General features: G+C 41.1%; 1 protein-coding gene across 1 annotated transcript in view; it reads left to right on the forward strand.

Annotated features, from left to right (window-relative positions):
• The first annotated feature begins 8291 nt into the window (after positions 1 to 8291).
• The window catches only part of LOC104413674 (ubiquitin-associated protein 2-like), a 51483-nt gene continuing 42096 nt past the window's right edge, over positions 8292 to 17678 (forward strand). Inside the window, exons 1-3 of the mRNA XM_010024740.1 lie at positions 8292 to 8416; positions 11947 to 12024; positions 13637 to 13747. Of these exons, the coding sequence (XP_010023042.1) occupies positions 8318 to 8416; positions 11947 to 12024; positions 13637 to 13747 (288 nt within the window). The 5' untranslated portion in view covers positions 8292 to 8317. The remainder of the gene's footprint in view (positions 8417 to 11946; positions 12025 to 13636; positions 13748 to 17678) is intronic.

The following is a 17678-nucleotide window of genomic DNA, read 5'->3' on the forward strand; positions in this document are numbered from 1 at the left end:
CTTGCAGTTGCGTGGTATTAGATGTGAGCTGAAACTTGCTTTTAATAGAATAAACTGTTTGGGTTCTACCTGCACTATGGATTAAACTTTGAGTGAGTATACAACCAGGTTCCAAATGGGAACTAAAACTCTAGTCGTGTTTCTTTGTCCCGAACTCTGCTCAGCTGTCCTCCACTTCAGGAAGGCTGTGTTAGTTCTGGCTGCAGAGGGTAATGATTTTCAGCCTTGAAAAACCTGCTAGTTCAGTTTTTCTTTAGCTGCAGTAAAGCTCTCTTTTTTTTTATGAAGTACTAGTTAATGTTTTTTACAAACCTCCTAGTTAATGCAGTGTATAATTCAGCCTATTTGTTGCAGGGGGTGACTAGGCTGTAGTTCTAGCTGCTGTTTTGTTGCAAGCTCTAGACACTAGTGCCCTTTCACTGGGTGCTACTCAGGAAACCTTGGGAGGGAAAACACTGAGAGCTTTCTTTTCTGGTTTTCTTTGCTGATTTTTCTATTCTTTGTGGGGGACAAACACAGAAAAACAGGTTTGAAAAGGACGTTTGCAATACTGATGGTTCTTCACCACTGAATGTAACAGTGATGGAATAAACAGCAAGTATACCATGTATTGACTTGGATAGTATTTTCTTTTATCTCGTTAGGCTAGAAAATAAGCGAACAGAGGACTCGGAAATCAACGTGTTCCTTTCCTACTGTAGCAAGAGGAAGTGGCGTGTGCATAGTGGTGCAAGCACCAGGAACTACCTCTGAGCCACTGCAGTCTCCATATGCTGCCTAACCCGAGATACTGAGTCAGTTCAGGAGAGCATACGGTGTGGTCAGTGATGGGAATACATTATCCCTTTCACTGCAGCAGCTTTTAGAGATGGTTTGCATAAGAAAAGTATTTTCTATTGCAAAGGGCAAGAAATTAGGTCCTTCCATTGAAGATGACAGGAACATTTATTTGATTTTTTCTTTAGGTCTTAGAATATCAGGACAAGGCAGAGAAGCATACTTTAAAGAGCATGGGTTTTGTTTGTTTGTTTTGTTTTGTTTGTGTTTTTTTGTTTTGTTTTGTTTGGGGTTTTTTTTGGTTTTTTTTGTCTATTTCATGGCAACAACTGTGGTCTGGTCTATGTTATGGTCTAGTAAGATCCTCTAGTTCTGATAGTCCTGAGAATAGTGCTTAGATAGAAAATAACATGCAGTTAGTCTGATGGGGTCTCTTACTCGAAGTTTCATTACAGTCAGTGGTACACGCTAGTAACCAGGAGTGGATCCAGAGAAGGGAATGGAGCTGGTGAAGGATCTGGAGCACAAGTGTGATGAGGAGCAGCTGAGGGAACTGGGGTGTTTAGTCTGGAGAAAAGAAGGCTCAGGAGGCACCATACCACTCTGTGCAGCTGCCTGAAAGGAGGTTGTAGTGATGTGGGATGGGTCTCTTCTCCCAGGGAACAAGTGATAGGACAAGAGGAAATAGCCTCAAGCTGCACCAGGGGAGGTTTAGACTGGAGATTAGGAACAATTTCTTCACAGAGAGGACGGTCAGACACTGAACACTTCCCAGGGAAATGGAGGAATCGCCATCCCTGGAAGTGTTCAGAAACTGTGTAGATGAAGGCCATCAGTGACATGATTTAGTGGTGGCCTTTGCAGTCCTGGGGTAACAGTTGGGCTTGATAATCTTAAAGGTCTTTTCCAACCTGGTTGATTTTATGATTGTACATTGCAGATCCTTGCAAACATGGAGATTATGATTAGGACAGGAAGCAGGACTATACTTTTGTATGCAGAAATCAAGCCGGTTGCTATCTGAAATGGTGATGTTCTTGCAGAATGGCATGAAAAGATGATAATAGGGACTTTGTAGATACTGATGTCTGAAACATAAGGTCAAGTCCTCTAAATCTTCTTGGACATTCACTGCTTTTTGATTGTCCAGAATCCCTCAGGATCTTGTTTTGTCTTCCGACAGTAGCAGAGCTGTGTATGTTTCACTAACCAGGTTTTTGTCAGTTTGAAGATTGCTTTGGTTGTGTAAAAGATAAAGGCCTAGGTGGAAGTCAGTTAGGCTTTTCTGATTTTAGTATGAATGTCTTTATTATTATTTTTTATTTAATACCAGTGAAAGTTGAATTTGGGGAAATTTAGATTCCTTCTTCAGAAATTTCCTTATAAGGGCACTTATTGCCTCTGAAGTTTGAATATTTGTAAAGAAATTATGAGGGCAAGTGCACTGATTGTTTTATTGGGTGTAGTTGGCAGATTTTGATTAGGATAATCACCAGTATATACAAACACATGCTAGGCAGAGATACTGGGATAATAGCAAAGACAGATATTGTGAGATTAGAAGATTTAACTCTCATGATTAGAACCTGCTTTACTAGTGGACAACAGTCATAGAATCATAGTATGGTTTGTGTTGGAAGGGACCTTAAAGCTCATCCAGTTCCAACCCCCTGCCATGGGCAGGGACACCTTCCACTAGACCAGGCTGCTACAAGCCCCATCCACCCTTGATGTGCTGTTCAGTCCCTCTTCTGCATCATGATTTTGGATACGTGACAAGCCTTTGCCTCACTCCAGTCTTCCAAAGATGAGCACTTCTTTCTCTTCCAGAACAATGCAGTCTCTTTATTTGTAAGACCTATATGTATATTTACTTCTCTTCTTTTGTATAATATTTGATTAGGAATACTAATACTTGAAATGAACTTTTTTTTTTCTGGTAATGAAGAATCACTGACTTTCGTAGATTAGCGTATGTTTGTAGCTAATTGTTGATTTACTTGGCAGAATAATGATTTCAACTGTAACAAATCAGTGGGCTTTAAGAAAGGTGGGTAAGACTGTTGACTTATAAGGTATGTTTTGCTAACACAACTGGAAATGTGTATGTTAGTTTATATGTTTGTGCTGGTACTCTTGCCACTCCGAGCAATCCTCTTTTCTTGGTAAAACATGAGAGTATGCAGATGGTACAATTCCTCTCTGCTGTGGTGTTCTGCCAGTGATGCAGGTCTACTCCTGACCATCAGTATTATTCTTATTTACTACAGAAGACCACAAGATGAGACATGAATCCTCCCATGATCCATAAGCTTGGATTCGGTATTGTTGGCTTGGGGCGGTAAAGACACTGAGTAATCAGCACTGCTCCTGAGGAACATCTGGCTCTTGCCGACTTTTCCCTTTATAAGCAGTAATAAAGGTGGTGAGATGCTTCAGACAACAGCACTTGAGGGAAATGCGTTGCATAGGTGCTTTGCATGCATTATTTTTTTTGTCCACTCTTTTTCCTCATTCTCATGTTATGCTACTGCCTTAGAAATAAAATGTAGACTCAATGTACGAGTGTAGCAGTCATGCCATCATGAGGCAGTGTTCTGCAGCCTTTTCCCAGGCCTGTCATTGTGACAAATCGTTGACTGAGTAGTTTTGTGTTTAGAATATTAAAAAGCAATCACACTGTTAAGGTGTTCATAGAGATTTCTTCACACACAATCTTTATCACAACTCTTTGTCCAGAGAGTCAAGAAAATAACTTTCTTGAGACTGCCTCAGGAAAAATTTGAAACTGCAAGTATTTTCTTCAGCTGATGGAAGTTAGTATTTGACTTCCTTGAAAGTCAGGTGGTATTGCAGTTCATGGTCTGTCCCTGAAAGTTCAGCAATAAGTTTGCTGTATCTTGTGGGGCTTGCCCTCTGTCAAGTCAGTTTGTATTCTCTGTCTTTCTAGCTTTGCTAACTTCTTTCAGTCAAAAAGGACGAGATTTCTTGCTGAAGGAAGGTTGAACAAAAGATCAAATAAAGCATTATAGATTTAAAAACCTGCTTTTTGTGTTGTATGCATTCATTTACTCTTTGATTCTTTGCCTTCCTCTCTTTTTTCTAAAATGCAAAGAAAAAACCCACCTAAATGTATTGGGTAAGTCTTACAGTATGGAGGGAGTGGGATTTGGTCTCTTCAGGCAAGTTGGATGTTGAGATACCGATACTTCTGTACTGCTTTTGGAAACTAGAGTAATTGTTATCATTCCTCAGTCTGGTGATGGCTTATACAATCCGTTATCTTCTGTTGTAGTGTGGGTGCTTGGGCTAAACTTGCTGTACAGACAGAAACACACAAACAAAACGTTGAGATTTGAGGTTATTTTACTCTTAAACCTCTCTGTTGTTTTCCATTTTTAAGTCTAGTTACTTGCTTTATGAGGAAGTTCTGAAATTCAAATTCCTTGGAGCTTGAGAAGCTAAACAGCGTCAGTTTAAAAACAGTTTAGAGCAGTCTTGTGCTTCTCTTCTTTATTGTGATGCATAAAAGTATGACCACATTCTTTACACAACATTTTTGGGAAGTCCAATCTCTAATGCTTTCTCCTTCTTTTCTGCTAGTGCTCTCAGGGTCTGTTTTATTTAATGTGTATCTATTTCTAAAACATGCAGCTGTTTTGTCTGCTTGCTAGAGTTGCAATGTGTCTGCAAGGTCAAGTATTAACTACTGATGAGGGACTTTTGCACTGAGCCAGACCCTGACATAGAAGCTGAAACATCTGCTTGTCTGAATATTTTTTTTTGATCTTTATTAAACAGATTTTAATTAAGAGTTGTCTTCCAATCTCAAATCTTCTTTCCTCATTTGGTCTGCAGTTAAAATTTAGTTCATCAGTCTAATATCCTAGCCATTGCTATGACAACAGCCTGCCAAACAGACTTTAATATCAGGAGTTGGGGAAGAGTAAGAAGCTGCTTTGGAAGCAAGGAAGTGTTCTTGTTCAGCCACATCTTATCAATTAACAGTATCCCACTTAATGCTCACAATTGTAGTTAACTGTGGTAATTTGAAGGCAGTGGCTATCTGCCTACCTTTTACCTGCTGCTTCGGTACCCTAGGAGTAGGTGTGGTAGGGTGTGAAACCTCAGCCCGTTGGTGAGGGCATGCTCGTGCCAGGGAGGTGCAATGTGTCCCTGGTCAGTGCAGTTGGTGGTGCAGCAGAGCCCTTCCCCTGCTCCTTATGCATGCTGATGGGGCTGGGCTAGTTGTGCTGTCTGGATGCTGCCAGTAGATAGTGGGATCAAGCTAAGGTGAAATAAAATAGCTTTATTTTGAAAGCTCTCTTTGTATCATGCTGCCAACTGTGCTTTCAAGAAGGCTGGATTGTGTCTGAAATAGATTGTAACATGTCCATGTTGGCTTAACGGGGAATGTCAAACCGAGGGTGTGTTTCTGTACTTGCCTGAAGCAAGTACAAGTCCATACTGCTGCCAGGAAGAGGCTCTTGCCTTCTCTGGTTTTCTGCTTTGGACCTGTTGCTAAACTGTGCTGCTCATGGGCTGCACAGTCAGCAAAATGAGGATCTTTACAGACCCTGTTACACTGTTGAGGTTGTTTGGCTCTGTTCCCACCAGCAGGCTGATCTTTCTGTGCTGCTTCATCCCCAAGGAGTGTTTCAAACATTTGTGTGCCTGCCTTTTCCTTTAAAGCATCCTTTCATCGTGAAAACCAAACATGGCTTAAACAGCTGTGGCACAGAGGCACTGTACAATACATGTTAGGAGAGGGATAAAGACACAATCCTCTTCAGGTACAATAGATTGCCTGGCTGGCAGAAATGTAGGCTATAGTTAGGATCTGCTTTACAGACAAACAGGAAACTCTTCGTTTTAATGTGTGTGTGTTACTGTTGTGTCCAAAACATGGATTGCAATGTTTTGAGTCGCTTAGGTGAAATTAAGGAAAGTAAGATTGAAATCTATGTCAGAATTCCTAGGTATCAGACTCTGCGCAAGCATGATCTTAATTCAGAAATTATGAATAAATTGCGACACAATGGAATTATAATTTCTCAACATGTCTTAAATCACAGTCGACTAAGTCCAGACAATCATGTTTGAAACTAATAGCTTATCTTTTAGAGAGGTTAGTGTTCTCTGGCATTATTGTCTGTTTAGAGCTTTTTTCACTGCTCGCTGTGCTAGGTTCAAATTGTGAAGAGCTGACTGATACTTTAAAACCCCCCCAAAAATCCAACAACCAAATGTCATTTTCAGTCTATATAAATTCAAGTTTTCAGATGTTGGCTGTCCAGTCAGCAAGCTTATAAAGCAGATTTTAACACAGGGAGCAAAAGTAATTCCTACTGCAAGCCCAACTGAAGGCTGTCCAAAATATCAGTGGACAGCCATGACCAAATAGTTCATGGTAAGTGTTGAACTTGCTGTTCAGAGCATCTCCATATCTACTAAATATTTTGCTTTCTGGAGGACATCTTGTCGCCAGCTTGAATAACCTCTATTCTGACTCTGTCTGGCTTTTAGGGTATCAAGCACAGTGCTTTGAAGGTCTGTGTTCTGGAACTTAGAAAACAACAGTGTTAATTACTTTGAGAGACTGGGAGACAGATTGGCTTTGGTAAATATATTGATAAAGTTAGAGAAACACAGTGTTCCAGTTGAGCTCATACTACAGTCAGTTCCTGGTAAAGGCTGGACTTTTCTTGTTAAATATGTAAGAGTTCATGGAAATGCACTTTCTCCTAGCACATAAAGAAATTCAGTGTCAGGGTTCAATTTTCACCAAAGAAAATGTATTTCTAAAGTGTAGAAGAGATTTAGATGATAATGGACTTAATTGTCCTTTTGATTCTAGATGAGGCTCCTAAGCATTGTGAATCGATGTTTAAACTGAAGCATCTCATTGCAGCTTGAATTGCTGAGTACCCATTAAATGTGAATGGTAGTGCACAGCTGGGTACTGAACACATCCATGTCCATGTGATCACAGACAGCACTTTGCTCCGTTTTCATCATTCAGCATTACTGTGCATTGAGCTTAGTGATATCTGCCTTGCTCCAAAGCTGCTGCCCTGACAAGTTGCATGCTGAGGCACGTTTATACATTGAGGCTGCAGTAAAAGCACTTTGCTGCTTGTTTGCGCATATTCTGCCCAGGTGCACGACTTGCAGGTTGTCCTTAATTCCCTAGATGTGCAGTTTTGCTTCCAAGTGTCATAGGGACAGAAGGCAGGCAGTTAGTTGACTGTGACCATTCTGATCAACTGAGAGATTCGTTTGCAGTTATCATAGCTGCTATAAACCATGCTCATCAATTAGCCTTGTGGAACACAGGGGGAAGAATAAATTCTTTGTTTCAAAGTAATTTTAATCATAGAATAGTTAGGGTTGGAAAGGACCTCAAGATCATCTAGTTCCAACCCCTCTGCCATGAGCAGGGATACCACACACTAAACTATGTTGCCCAAGGCTGGCCTTGAACACCTCCAAGGTTGGAGCATTCACAACTTCCTTGGGCAACCTATTCCAGTGCCTCTTACTATTTTCTAGACTGCCTTATAGCTAACCTAAAGTTCCCCTGTTTGAGTTTAAACTCATCACCCCTTGTCCTACCACTAGTGTCCCTAATGAAGAGTCCCTCCCCAGCATCCTTGTAGGCCCCCTTCAGATACTGGAAGGCTGCTATAAGGTCTCCACGCAGCCTTCTCTTTTCCAGTCTGAACAGCCCCAACTTTCTCAGCCTGTCTTCTTTTAATGCTAGAGGATGAATGAGAGTGAACTGCCCCAAACTGGGTAGCGGTGATTTGTGCATGGGATTTGGGTTTTCTTTAGGGTTTCTTCGTTGCCATACAACAAAGGTGTGTTTAGAGCAGGGTAATAGGTAGTTTCATAGATCATTTCTGTAACTATGAAGGAGAACAAAACAGAAGTACTAGCTGGATTTAAAGGTAAGTATCATAATTTCTCTTACAAATGAAAGGTGAAAAGTAGAATACATGTTGGCCATGACCTTTGTATGTGTGGAGGAAAGCAGTCTGATGGTGGGGAAGAGAGGAACTGCCTAGTTTGTGAATGCAATTTTTGCATTAGTGTTCTGAGAGCGTATAAGAGTGGTTAAATTCCAGGTATCAAAACAAGACAGCAGGCATTACAGAAATTCAAGGGGTAATACAGCTGGAGGTGAAACTTCAGCAGAGTAGCAGACAGAAAAGTCTGTATGTTAAATAACTGGGAAAAACTGTGAGATTTTGATGTTGTCTGGAAATACAGATTTAGACAGATCCCAATCAGCTGACAAAAATGCTTTTTATCCACTGCATCTCCCCCTTTACAGTAAAGACTATGATAAATCCAATAATAGTGTATTAACGCTGCTTTCTCAGGAGTTTCTAGAGTTTGTGGTAAAAGCAAGAAGAGTTCAAGCTACTGTGTTTGTATGTTATCAAATCAGTGCCCTGTCTTAGCTCATGCTCTTTTTTAAATATTTTTCCTTTCAGATTTTCTATTTTGTACATACATTGTTTTGTATATACTGTATATGATGACTTCGGTGGGCAGTGAACGTACCCGGGGCACTCGGGACAAAGCGCAAATTTCAACCGCACAGCCAACACAACCACAGAAACAAGTAGTACAGGTATGTGATACTATGTAATTAATTTGAGTTGAAAGTGAGCATGTAATGATACGTATTTTTTTCTGTGGGTCAGTAAAAACTGAGAAGAGGGAAGAAAAAAATCATGGTCTATTTTGGAAGAGTATGTTTGTATCTCTCTTTAATTACTCAGTAATCCAGGACAGCAATAATTTGTTCGTATGTTCTTGTCTCTAAAGGAGAAAAAAACCCCAAAAACCTTTGTGTTTTTCAGCAGTATTTCCCACCAGTGAGGAATTCTGTGCTTATGTCTGTGTCAGGATTTCTGTCCTGTGACTTCAGTGTCCTCAGATCTTTATATGCCAGCCTCCTGATTTTTGTGGATTTCTGGTCAACAGAGCAATTTGGGTGGGTGGGGAAAGTGTAGTTAGATGCATGCTATATTTTACGTTGTGATTCAGTGTATCTGCAAGTTGCACAATCCTAAAATTGTTGTGCAGTGTCCTCACAAAGTGAAAAGAAGATGGTCTTCCACTAGCAGGTGAAAATTATTTTGAGTATCTGTGAGATTGAAATTACCCCATTGTCTTGATTCTCAGTGGAAGAGTAGTTAAGTTATGTGTTTGCCTGGGTGGCAGAGTGCAAAATGTCTCTGCTTCTGGCAACTAATTACTCTTGTCAGGTACTCCTCAAAATTGGACTCAGTTCAAGAATTGCCTCAGTTCTCTGCTTGCAGAGAGTGCATCGGTCTAGAGGTACTCCTCTGGGAAATTGTCTTACTATTTTCTAGACTGATCTTTGTCGTGGATGGGCTCCTGTTCCATTTTGTACAGTATTAATTATGTGACCTCAAGCCCGTATCATCTTGTTTTGCAGTGCTTTGCACAGTGATTCATGCTAATCTGTGAATTTAGAAAGTGTCTTTCAATAAATGAAGTTGAATTTGGTTTTATTTTCTCACAAGTGAGGCTGCAGGATTATAGCAAGAAGGTTGACAGCAGTGGAGTGTTCTGCCCAGTTTAGGGTTCTCTGGCACAAGAAAGACATTGGCAGATGGGAGGAAGTCCAAGGAATAGCTGTGAAGATGGGACATGCTCTCAGTGGGAGGTTGCACAGAGTGTCTCTGGAGGACCACGTATTTTTATTGTTTAGATATCAGATGGACCTTCCTGCTTAGTCAGGCTTTACAGATCAACAGAAATGTGTGGGGTTTTACTGTTCAATCAACAATGACTAATTTTTCTGAACATAGAGCAATGTTGCTTTCCCAAATGGAGATTTCATTGTCATAATATCATATTGATCATCATTTAAGTTATTTGAGAAATTACATCGAAGTTCTTTTGCATTGCTTCTGGATAATAAATATACTATTTTTTTTAATAAGTTCTGGGTATATTACTGTCACTTAATTTTGTGTTTCGCATACTTCCACTTTCTGGTAGTTCAAAGCTGTTAGTTAAAAGTCTCCTTTGCTGTTATGCCACTAAGATTTCTTTTAAGTTTGACTAAAGTTCTGGTTGTCTTAAGATTCTTCTGTTGTCTTAGTTGCAATTAAAGCTTAACTATACTCTTTTATAGGATGCTACAGTGTTACTTGTAACAGTGATGACTTAAACAAGAACTACTCACTGGGGAAAAAAACCTCGAAACTTCCTGTGACACTGATTTGGTGTATGTGTAGTCAAAACATGACTTTTGGGGTTTCATTGTTTTGGTTTTTTTTTTTTTCTTCTGAACTGCCAGTTCCGTCTGGTAGTCATCCACTGGCATAAATATTAGTGGTATTGTACCTGCTTGTTTCTAAGCTCACTGCTTACATGGGAAAACTAAAGATAGTGTCACACATTTGGTGCGGTTATCTTTGACTTGGAAAAACCACATTGGTTTACAGAAAAAATTAATCAATGGCTTCATGTTTCTGGTCAAGTATGCTGTGATATCTCTACAGAAATTACATTGTCAGAGTGTTTTTACTCTGGATATCTTTAAAGGAAATCTCTTTACTAGCTTAAAAGTTGCAGTGGGCCTGAGGAAGCTGAAATCAGAGTAAGAAAATGGATGAACAGGCTTAATTTCTGAAACCAGCAGACCTTTGTCTTTTACTCTCTACTGGGTTCTCAGCAGGCACAAAGGAAGATCTCCTATGCACAGAACACTGCACTGACTGGGAAGCTACTGTGGAGGGTGGATCAGGGCTGTTGTAGGGAATTCCAGAGCAGGCTTTTCTCTGTGTTACCGAGTGGGGTGATGTATGATACTGTCAGCATGATGCTTTGAAAATGTGAAGCAGTGCAGAGTACTTAACTCGGTTAACGAATATTACAAATGCTAATTGTCTTGGAACAGTCGCCTTCTGAGCACAGCAAGTATCGCTTCCCTCAAGGAACTGGGACAGCTGCAGTAACTTCTCAGAAAATAAGCAGCTGGTGGTATATGGCGGAGTAATTTTTAGACTCTTATCAGCATTTACAGTTGGAGACCTCCTCTAGAGCTTCTGTTTGTGGTAAACTCCAAAAGCAAAGCAGTTTGAGGCTGATTAAGTCTGAACCTGAGGCACAGAATTTCACATAGGTATCTTCTAAAGTGAGACTACAAAAGGTGAGCTTCAACCAGCTGCCCAGGATGAATCTTTTCCCTCAAGAATTTCAGCGGATGAGTTGGGCCTCTTCCCAGTGAAAAGTCTTCTGCAGCACATTAACTTGCATTTACTGGCATGCTTCAAGATCACCCTTCTCTGGCATGAGATGGAAGCCTCTTCTGTTAGAGCAGAAATCAGATTAGGCCCAGGATCCTGTAGCATACAGTTATCTTTGGTATTTTCATGGGAGTGCAGTTCAAGTAGACTGCAAACACCACAGTGTGAAGAGTGACATGTATGATGAGACATGAGTATTCCTGAATTGCTTGCTTTCTGGGACAGCCATGGCTTGTTTGGATTTATGGTACTTTACTGCATCCATCCATTTTATTCATTTCACCTTTTGGAAGTGCCAGTGTGGATTTGTGGTCCAGAAACACCAAATATTTAATCAGTAGCAAGATCATGTAGCAGTTTTCAGAACCCACTATTACTTATAAAGAAAACAAGTGCAGATGTTCACGGGGAAAATCTTAAGGCATGACTCAGTCTTTTTAAGTGCTTGTAAAACTACAGGCATTTTGTTCGGAGAGTCATGGAAGGTGATGTGAGCAGGAACCATCAGAGATGTGGTTAATTTAGAAATACTGTTGCCAGTTTGTTATGATAAAACTCCAATTCTGGAGTGGTACATACCAAAAGAAAGTAATAATATTAAAGCATAGGCTTCTGTGGTAAATCCTGTTTTATTGTATGTTTGTCTTGTCTATGTGGTGACCTTTAACTGTGGTTTAGACATGCTGGAACATGTTGAAATTACTTCTGTGCTAGCTAACTTTTTAACAATAAACTGGGCACAGAGGAGATGTGCACCTCTGTGCTTGTTGCATATGTTCTTTTTGGGAATCTGAAGGAAAAAGTGACACTGGGAGATACTTTAAAAAGATATCGTTACCTTTTGTGTACTTTATTGGATATTTGTGTTTTTCAGGCAACAGCAGAACAGATTCGCCTTGCTCAGATGATCTACGATAAGAACGATGCAGATTTTGAAGATAAAGTGAAACAAGTATGTGTCTTACGGTACAGAGTTTTTACAGCCTGCAGTAAGGCACTCCAAAAGTGGCTTACATTTTGGAGCGTCTGTTTCTGATTTAGATGAAACCTTTTTGAGAAGGACATAAGTTTAACTGCGAAAAGGTGCTTTTTATTGCACTGTAAAGTCTGTTTACAAGAAACTGTGGTTATACTGCTCTGGTTGTATAGTTATGTTGGTGTATTTTCCTTTGTAGACAAGCCTTTAAGCCAAAACTCATCTGTGCTGGTGTCTCTTCCAGACTGTATCTCTGCAGTATGGGCTTGAAGCCTAATGGATGTCAGAATAAAGAGTGCATTCAGCTCATTCACATGTACTTGCATGTGGGAAAAATATGTCACCTGTTTAAACTGAGTTTGCCAGTATTTTTGGTGTTTTTCAGGAAAAGTAAAAATCTAATCACAGCTTAAAGGTGAAGTGCTATGAAAAAAAAAATTACCTCCCAGATCTGTATGAATTAAAATATAGAATTACACTGTAAAAATGAAATCTTACACTGATTCCTCTATCATGTTGAGTTTTAGGTGAAATGCGCAAGTTTCCATTACCCAGTTATAGCTGAGAACATTAACTCAGGTGGTAGTGAGAATCCGGGTCTGTGTTCGGTTGTGTGTACTGGTGATTTTGTCCTAGTGAGCACATGACAGCTCATAAAGAACCTAGAAGTACACCAGGAAGGAGAGAAGAATTAGTGTGAACGCTTTAATGCACCAGAGGAGCAAGTTTCTTGGTTTCTTTCCCTTTGTAAACCCCCCTGTGAAGCATTATTAGGTGCTTTTCATTGTTCTTGTTACGAATTTGTTCTGTTGCTGTGCCAAAAGTGAAGTCTTGTACTTCCTGAAACCAAAGGACAGTCGTCCATAGTGCCTGTAGCTCTGCTGGTGAGAAGCATAAAAGTTGAGTTTTGCGTAGGAAATATCCAGTATTTTATGTTGTGCATATGTATTTCTAGCTCATGTAAATTCTTTTTATTTGGGTGAGTTCCTGGATGTTCCATGAGAAGAGTGATTATTTCCATCCCACACTCCTCAGGATGTGCACTGCAGGTCCATGGAGCATAATTCAATGCTAGGTCTCCCTAAGCAGCCTTATGCTGCTTATGCCTTTTGTGTGTCCTTATGACAAAATGGATTGAGAGAGCTGATCTGGCTGAAAAATAACCTTTTTCTTATCTAATATCTTGAAATTTTTCCAGATGGATCTGTTCTCTGCCATAGCTCACCTTATACCTGTTCTCATACAGTGGAATAAAGAGGGGGATGCTTGATGGGAGAGAGGATAATTCTGGGGCTATCCTGGTCTTTTACATCTTTACTCTCATATACTGCTGTATCTGGAGTGACAGCATTTGCTGTGAGCATGAAAATAAAGAAATGGATGTGCTTGATTACCATTTATGCTGTATTTCATCCTGTCTCTTGTCTGAATCACAAGCAGATCTGTAAAATGCAGATAACTTTATTTAGAATTTTAGTTTGCTCTGATACAGTAGCTATGTTTTTTCTTGGAATCTAGGGTGGTACTAATGCTTTTTTTCTTATGATGACAATTGAGATATTTTAACATGTCTGACTTTTACTGCCAGCTTATGGAAGTGACGGGGAAAAACCAGGATGAGTGCATAGTGGCACTACATGATTGTAATGGGGATGTGAACAGAGCAATCAACATACTGCTGGAAGGAAGTTCAGACACGGTAAGTTTTTACTTTCATATTTGTTTTCTGTATCTTTCTAATTCTAAGAATCATAAAATCAAAGAATGGTTTGGGAACCATATAGTTCCAACCTCCTGTCATGGGCAGGGACACCTTCCACTAGAGCAGGTTGCTCCAAGCCCCTGTGTCCAACCTGGCCTTGGACACTGCCAGGGATGGGGCAGCCACAGCTTCTCTGGGCACCCTGTGCCAGTGCCTCGCCACCCTCACTGGGAAGAATTTCTTCCTAATGTCTAATTTCAATCTCCCCTCTGTCATGTTAAAGCCATTCCCCCTTTTCCTGTCCCTACAGGCCCTTGTAAAAAGCCCCTCTGCAGATTTCTTGTAGCCCCCTTTAGGGACTGGAAGCTGCTGTAACATCTTCCTGGAGCCCTCCCTTCTCCAGGCTGAACAAGACCAACTCTCTCAGCCTGTCTTCATAGCAGAGATGCTCCAGCCCTCTGATCATCTTTATGGCACACGCTGCTTGGTCATGTTGAGCTTCCCATCAACCAACACCCCTATCTCCTTCTCTTCAGGGCTGCTCTTAATCCATTCTCTGTCCAGTCTGTAGTTGTATTTGGGGTTGCCCCAAACCTGGTGCAGGACCTTGCTCTTGGCCTTGTTGAACTTCATGAGGTTTGCACATGCCCGCCTCTAGAGCCTATCCAGGTCTCTCTGGATGGCATCCCTTCCCTCCAGCATGTTGACTGCATCACACAGCTTGGTGTTGTCAGCAGACTTGCTCAGGGTGCATCAATCCACTGTCCATGTCACTGACAAAGATGTTGAACAGGATTGGTCCCAACACTGACTCCTGAGGGACACCACTCAACAGTGGTGTCCAGTTGGACATTGGGCCATTGACCACAACTCTCAGTGCGGCCATCCAGCCAATTCCTTATCTGGCAAGTGGTCTACCAGTCAAATCCACACATCTCCAGTTTAGAGACAAGGATGTCATGTGTGGACAGTGTCAAATGCCTTGCACAAACCCAAGTAGATGTTGCTCTTCCCTTATTCACCAATGCCATGACCCCATCGTAGAGGGCCACCAAATTTGTCAGGCATGATTTGCCCTTAGTGAAGCCATGTTGGCTGTCACCAACCACCCCATTATTGTCTATGTACCTTAGCATAGATTCCAGGAGGATCTGCTCCATGATCTTGGTGGGTGTTGAGGTGAGACCGGCCTGTAGTTCCTGCGTCTGCCTTGTTTGCCTTTTTACAAATGAGGGTTATAATTCCCCATTTTCAGTCAGGAGAAACTTCAGCAGACTGCCACAACTTCTCAGATATGATGGATAATGGCTTAGCAATTTCATCCACCAATTCCCCCAGGACCTGCATCTTCTCAGGTCCCACGGACTTGTGCACCTTCAGGTTCAGGGTGGTTGGAGTTTCCCATGAAGACCAGGGCTTGTGAATGTGAGGCTGATGCTATCTGTCTGTAAAGGCTTTATCCGCATGGTCTTCCTGTTTGGGTGGCCTGTAACAGAACCCCACTGTACTGTCCACTGTCCCTGCCCTTCCTTTAATCCTGACCTGTAAGTTCTCAGTCAGCTCACCATCCATTCCTGGTCAGAACTCCATGCACTCCAGTGGGTCATTGACATAGAGGGTGACACCCCCTCATCATTTCCACAGCCTGTTCTTCCTGAAGAGCCTGTATCCTTCCATTCCAACATTCCAGTCATAGCAGGTGTCCCACCACATCTCTGTGATGCCAGTAAGATCACAGCCATGCAGGTGTGCACATGTTTCTAACTCCTCTTGTTTATTTGCTATGCTACGTGTGTTTGCATGGTGGCATTTAGGTTGGGCCCCTGATGAAGCTGACTTGCTGGCTGGAGTGGCAGGAATTTCTTTGCACTGCTTTTCAGGTGCTCCCCTTAGTACTTTAGGTTAAAGCCCTCTCCGCCAGCTCAGCAAGCCTGTGACCTAAGATGATTCTCCTTTTCTCTGACAGGTCTTCATCAGTCCCCAGCAAACCAAGTTTCTCAAAGCAAGTTGCGTGGTCTAAATAGCTGAACCCCTGGTTGTGTCACCAGTCCTGTAACCATCTGTTGATTCACCAGATTTGACTAGCTGTTTCAAACCCCTTCCCTTTGGGAGAATTGATGAAGAAAACTACCTGGGCTTGAGAGTCCTTTAAGCCGTCCCTAGGGCTCTGTAATCCTTCTTAATAGTCCTCTCACTGCTCCTGGCTGTATCTATGATGCCCACATGAACAGCAATGGATAATAGTGTATGAGGCTTGGTAGCCTCTCAGTGACAAGTGATTGGGAAAGTAATTTCAGCAGCTTTTTAATTTCTGTGTCCCCATTCAAATTCTTTTGAAGGAAATGGAGACAGGGCAGTTTCTCTTTGTGCATACCCCAGGGTAGGCTGAACCTTGAAAATGTTGTGGGTGTTCAGCTGTCTTTTGCAGATTCCTCTGGCTTTCATTTACATGCAGCAAGTCTAACTCTACAGTGTAACTCAGTGCTCTGTCAGGCACAGGCCTGATTTTTGCTGCAATATTTGTATTTACTCTGTAGCACATCCACAACCCTGAGACCTGAGACTGTTTGCCACAAAGGGCAGTCTTTATAAGCCTAAAGGGCAGGTAGATATTTTAAGTCGTGCAACTTCTGCAGGTGTGCCTTGTCAGTATTGAAGTCGGAGGAGCTTTCCACATCTGAAGGTTGCATTGGCAACGCAGCTAATGGCAGAATAGGATACAGCAAGCAGTTGGTCCTTTCACTGTGTTGCTCATTGAAAAACAGGAAGAGGAGACTAAACGAAGTGTATATAACAACAAATAATGTCGCTTAGGATGTTACACAGTCCAATTTTTTATGCCAAGAGATATCAGGAAAATACGTCTTGCTGTGGTTGAAGTTTTTGCTGGAGGGACTTCTTACATTTATCTGAGGCAGTAAACTAGACTCCATCTCATCTAAATTGGGAAAACCTGGACTTCCTTTATTTAGTGCTGAACATTCAGTATTTCCTGTGATTTGTCAGGATATGTATTCTAGCTTATTGTTAATGAGGAAACTCACCCCACACATATTCTAAATCTAGGATACATACCATTCTGACCAACGGGACTATCTTTCCTATCTCTTTTTTATTTATCAGAGTTGAGGTCATCTAAAACACTTAAGTCTGTAATACTGAGTGAATTGGTGAGTTGCGAGTAGGAGAGCATCTCTCCATGATTAAATCTGTCTTGGTAATATGCTGGTTTTGTGCTCTCTTGTACTTCTGATACTTGACATTTTCTAGTTTAAAATAGTTTTCTGGTTGATAGAGAATGTTAAATATTTTCTTACTTCAGCCAGTTGTAATACGTGATCATGACATGGAAGAAACTTTCTGAACTCTTGTCCATTAGAAGCAAAATGTGTGTGTGTTCTGCTTGTCAAAATGAATGTCCTTCTGAACCCACTGCTTTCTGTAGGCAAAATGCAACTTAGAAACAAATACACAGAACTTGCAGGGCTCAAGGAGGAAGGAGTATTAATTGAAAAGGAGGAAGGAGTTTTAATTGAAGGGCATGAAGAAATTTATTCTTCATGGAGATTTATGGCCCTCCAACTCGAAGGGTTTGTTTTAAGACCATTATATTTCAGAACAATTCACCAATTCAACTGTGGATTTGACGTGAAGTTGAAAGTAGAGGTGCTACTAGTTCTGAATGCAGATGCACAAATCTTTTTCTAGTTTCACTCTGCTTTGATAACCTGAAAGTTTTGTGTGTGTATGTGGGGGTTTGGTTTGGTTGGGTCTTTTTGGTATTTCTTTTGATGGTTTAGGTTTTTTTTGTTTGTTTGTTTTATTTTGTTTTAACCTCAGTTGGAAGAAGTTGTGCCTGTCTAATTTGAGGAATTAGAAGATCAAGGAGGGATAGATAGGATGTCTATAATTTTTTGGCTTTATGTTG

The sequence above is a fragment of the Nestor notabilis genome, unplaced genomic scaffold (assembly GCF_000696875.1).
Source record: "Nestor notabilis isolate BGI_N333 unplaced genomic scaffold, ASM69687v1 scaffold2312, whole genome shotgun sequence".
In the NCBI taxonomy this organism is placed as follows: Eukaryota; Metazoa; Chordata; class Aves; order Psittaciformes; family Psittacidae; genus Nestor; species Nestor notabilis.